Genomic DNA, 4,540 nt, shown 5'->3' with positions numbered 1-4,540 from the left:
CAAAAGCATATATGTAGAGAGAAACTCTATGTATGTATGCATATGTGTTTACATCTTGATTGAATCTAAAGATTATTTGAGGCAGCATATATAAAAGTCATAAGACAAAACAGGAAATTAAGTTATTTTAAAAATTATATCCAAACCCTGCACAGTGGGAAAATTACAGAGGGCCTAAAATGAAACTTGACACACTTCCTGGGACCATCTCCACCCTCACTTCTCGCCATCAGCCTAGGCCACCTCCCAGAGACACTTCCCGAAGTTTGTGCTTTTAATTCCTCTGATCAGTGTCTCCAACTCTCTAAATAACGTGATCACACTTTTATTTCTTGATTAAAATAGTGCTTTATAAAAGTGGAGAATCAGAGCAAGGAGAAAATAATGAGAAACAGACCAGAGCATGGTCTTTGGAGACAGGCACACCTGGGGTTGGGGCCTCGCTTGGCCACCACAGCTGGGCAATTTGGGATAGTTACTTGACCTTTCTGGACCTCTTCTGCAGAGTGGGAAAAGTAAGAGTACCTAATCTTAGGGCTTAGAGGATAATTCAATGCTTATGAATTACTTAGCCCAATACTAGCCTCATAATTAGCACCCAATGAAAGTTAGCTAAAAAAAAAAAAACTAGATTAAAGGCACAGTTATAACCAGAAATGTATGCCTTAAGGGACTGCCAAATTACTAGAGACAGACACAAAGAAAAGTCAGCATTATCTTACTTTATTTTTGCCTAAAGAGACACTCTATAATATTTTGCCCAATATAAAGCACTCTGTGCAATAGCTATCAGTTTTCGTTGCATATATTTTATTTCAACTTGCATGTGGCAACATTTATGTATTTTATTTACCTCATATGCAAAATGCCCTTACTTACTCCTAGAGAAGTTCTGTTGCTTCTCTAGCATTAGTTTTGGCATATGACGGAATAACTACCAGAGGAGATGTTGCAGGAAGGGGTATAGAGAGAACTTGGAACTTCAGAACTTCCATTCCTTCCACTCTTATCATAAAAGTGTGACAGTAATATGTTGAGAACAACATCTGGAATGTAAAAGATTTTCCATAAATTTTTTTTTATTATTTAAGGAATGAATGGAAGACTATTAATATTTTCTCCAGAGCTGACTTAGAATATTAGCCAAATTTTCAGATGAAAGATGTAATATTAAAAAATATGAAAGATTATCAAAAGCGTGTAACTATATTTCTTTATATCCTAATTGTAGAGCTTAAGCTAATAAATTTGAAAGTTGCCATGTGAATTATCAAAATTTTAACACTAGCCATACTCAACAAAAAGAAAAGGGAGAGGAAGGAAGAAAATTATTAAAAATAGAATGCCCTTTTTTGGACTGATTACAGTATTAGGGACTTTTACATATCATGTCTTTTAATCCACACCTCACTATGAGGTAGGATTTTCCCTCCTCTATTTATTCCTTTTTGTCTCTGTAAGTGTCTAATGCCTAAGAAAGCGCTTGTCACATAGTAGGTGCTGAATATATATTAACTAAATAATATGTGAAAAACATTGAGGTCCAAAGAGGGCAAGTAACTTGTCTGGAATCACCAGTTAGTAAGTTGCAGCTGACCCTCTAGCCAGGCCTCTTTCTTTTTCTTTTTTTTTCTTTTTTATTATTAGTTTCAGGTGTACAGAACAATGCACTAGTTATCCTTTNGTTGCAGTGCACCGACTTGAGGTGGACTTTGAATGCTGTGAGATATAAACACTGTGTGCTCCAGGAATCCTGGACTTATCTGGTATTTGTACAAGTTATGCGGACACAGAGAGCTGTGCACCTCATATATGTGGTTCCTAAATGGATAATAGTCAATCTACAATTTGCAGTTGAGGTAGCCAACCACAGGATCATGAGTTCATTCCAGGCCTCTGACTGGCCCCAGCTGCAGAAATGGGCACTAAGGACTTAAAAGGTCAATTTATTTAGGAAGACTGCAAAATAAGCCACCAGACCCAAATGTCAAGCCCTTTATGTTGGTATTTCTATAGGTGAATAGTTTCCAGGCTAAGGTATACCCCAGAAAGCCTCCAATGTATATCCAAGTTAACTTAACCCAGTGGTTCTCAACCAGGAGTGGTTTTGTCCTCCACCCCCACCCTGGTGACCCTTGGCAATACCTGGAGATATTTTTTATTGTGACAATTGGCAGGGGGGTGGAAAGCAGGGTGTTACTAGCATCTAGTGGGCAGAGACCAGGAAGCTGCTAAACATCCTATAATGCACAGAACAGCCCATCACAACAAAGAATTATCTGCTCCAAAATGCCAACAGCTGAGATTGAGAAACCCTGCCTTCACTCTATTATTAAACACTCTGTGAGTATCTAATACCTAAGAAAGTACCTGGCACGTAGTAGGTGCTAAATATACAGAGGGTGCCAAAAATAATGTATACACATTTTAAGAAATGAAAACTATATTAAAATTGTAATACTAAATATATACTGATAACAAAAGATGAATACAAGTCACGTTTGACATCTGCAATTACTAGAGGTGCTCAAATTGGTTATTACCATCAGTGTCCAGATGCTTCTGATTACAGAGAACTGCTGCTTGAGCAATGTTACCAAAGTGTCCCCTTTTATACATTTTTTGGCACCTCCAGTATGTGAAAAAATGGAGTCCCAGTTGATTCTCCTACTAGGAGAGCCTGTGCTTTTTGAAGACACAGCAAACCCAGTACCTCTTCGTCTCTCCGGGTGTCCTGACTGTCTTGTAACCTATTAAGCTTTGCCTTTCTTATCTGTCTGTGAGACTTCTGCACAATCAGAAACACAACATGCTCCTTCTTCCCTGTCCTCTCCACTTCCTTATTCATGTCGAGGATATCCATGGCCACATCCATGTTGAAGAAGTCCTTGGCCACAGCCTCAATGATACCTACAGCAAGCAGGACATCTATTAGTGAGGGATGGCAGAAGGCACTTGTGTCAGCAAAACTCACAAAATAATTAAGCTATACAACTTGTGATGAATATTCCAGAGTTCACCAAGTCCAGGCCCTGCGTCATGACAGATTAATAAAATTAAAAAAATAAAAATAACTTCACAGAGATTTAAGTTTTACATGGCTGGATACCAAATATATCCCTGCCATTCTAATTTCTAGTTCAGCATCTATTCGTGAAAGGTACTTAACTGATTAAACAAACAAATAAATAAACTCTGGAGATGATGTAAGCAACATTCAGTTGTAAAAGCATTAAGGATCATGTTTTTTCAGTGTTCCTACAGAAAGCTATCCCAGGGTTATAATATAAAAATGGTAAATCATGGATGAAGGTGTTCATTACAGCACTGTTTACAATAGCAAAAGAGTAATATCAGCTAAAAGTTGAACAATAGGGGACTAGTTAATTACAATATCGAATATCATTTAGCCATGGAAGATAGTGGTTTTACAAGCTGTGGAAACATGAAAAGATGATTTTTTATAATGCTGAATGCAAAAAAAAGTTGATATAAAATAGTGTCTGCAGAATTATCACAACTACGGAAAAACCAGCATAATTTTAAGTGCTGAAATAAAAGTGAAAATTATGCCTTCTTTTGGCACTTCGGAAACTTATTTTAAAGGCTTAGAATTTTGGGAGTAATGGTCAAGGTGGCAGAGTCAGACCATGAAGAAAGGGATTTTTAATTTCCTACCCACAGCTGGCATCAGCCATTCTGGAGAATTTGTAGGGAAACCCATCCTGACTCCAGAGGCCTCATAGCTGTGGGACTGGCTAAGCCATCCCCATACCTGGTACAATGTGGCACAGACCGCTTCTATCAGAGTAATAATGGAGAAGCATTTTCCTGTCTGCTCCTCTCTCCAGACGAAATGATGGTGCATTCATTTCCTAATTAAAATACACAATATGGTTTTCCCAGTGAATGCAAATTGTCTAAATTATACTTTTAAGCCTTTGTGAAACAACAGTTCTTATCCATTGCACCACATAAAACTATATCCCAAACTGCCCTCCAATCTCACAAAAATAAAATCTACCATGTTTTTAGTCCCTATATGTCATGAATTTTATATTATACTTAACCCTCTAACCAGCTCTATATGGCAAGTATTATCTCCATTTTAAAGAGGAGGAAACTGAGGCTTAGGGCAGGTAAGGCTAGATTAATGGTAGAACAACATTTTGACACTCCCCCCACTCCTCAATGAGCTTTTTCACCATGCCATGCTGCTACTCCCCACACTCAAAGCGGGAGCTGGCTGCCATGTTGGCATGTGACGGTGGGTATCTTCACTATCAGAAAGATCAGGGGCTCAGAAGAAGTATATTATTATGCTGTCTGAGGGTGTCCCTGAGAGAAGCAGTTTTCTCCCCTGCTTGATCATAGGCAGCTCAGAGCCCTGCCTCACAGCCTTTGGTCTGAGTGAGGGACAAGATTAAGGAGGTGGGTTCTTTCTGAGATCTTTGTTCTCTTCTATGGTGGGGTGTGTGTGGGGTGTGTGGGTAGGGGTGTGTGTGTGTGTGTGTGTGTGTGTGTGTGTGTGTGTGTGTGT

General features: G+C 38.7%; 1 protein-coding gene across 1 annotated transcript in view; it reads right to left on the bottom strand.

Annotated features, from left to right (window-relative positions):
- Positions 1-4,540, bottom strand: part of LOC109387114 (guanylate cyclase soluble subunit beta-2-like) — a 78,312-nt gene that overhangs the window by 43,772 nt on the left and 30,000 nt on the right. Inside the window, exons 3-4 of the mRNA XM_019650829.1 lie at positions 3,776-3,875; positions 2,714-2,910 (exon numbers count right to left, since the gene is read on the bottom strand). Coding sequence (XP_019506374.1) covers positions 2,714-2,910; positions 3,776-3,875 — 297 coding nt within the window. The remainder of the gene's footprint in view (positions 1-2,713; positions 2,911-3,775; positions 3,876-4,540) is intronic.

Source organism: Hipposideros armiger, unplaced genomic scaffold (assembly GCF_001890085.2).
Source record: "Hipposideros armiger isolate ML-2016 unplaced genomic scaffold, ASM189008v1 scaffold_148, whole genome shotgun sequence".
Lineage (NCBI taxonomy): Eukaryota > Metazoa > Chordata > Mammalia > Chiroptera > Hipposideridae > Hipposideros > Hipposideros armiger.
The sequence above is the reverse complement of the archived record's forward strand: the minus strand, read 5'-3'. Positions and strand labels throughout refer to the sequence as shown.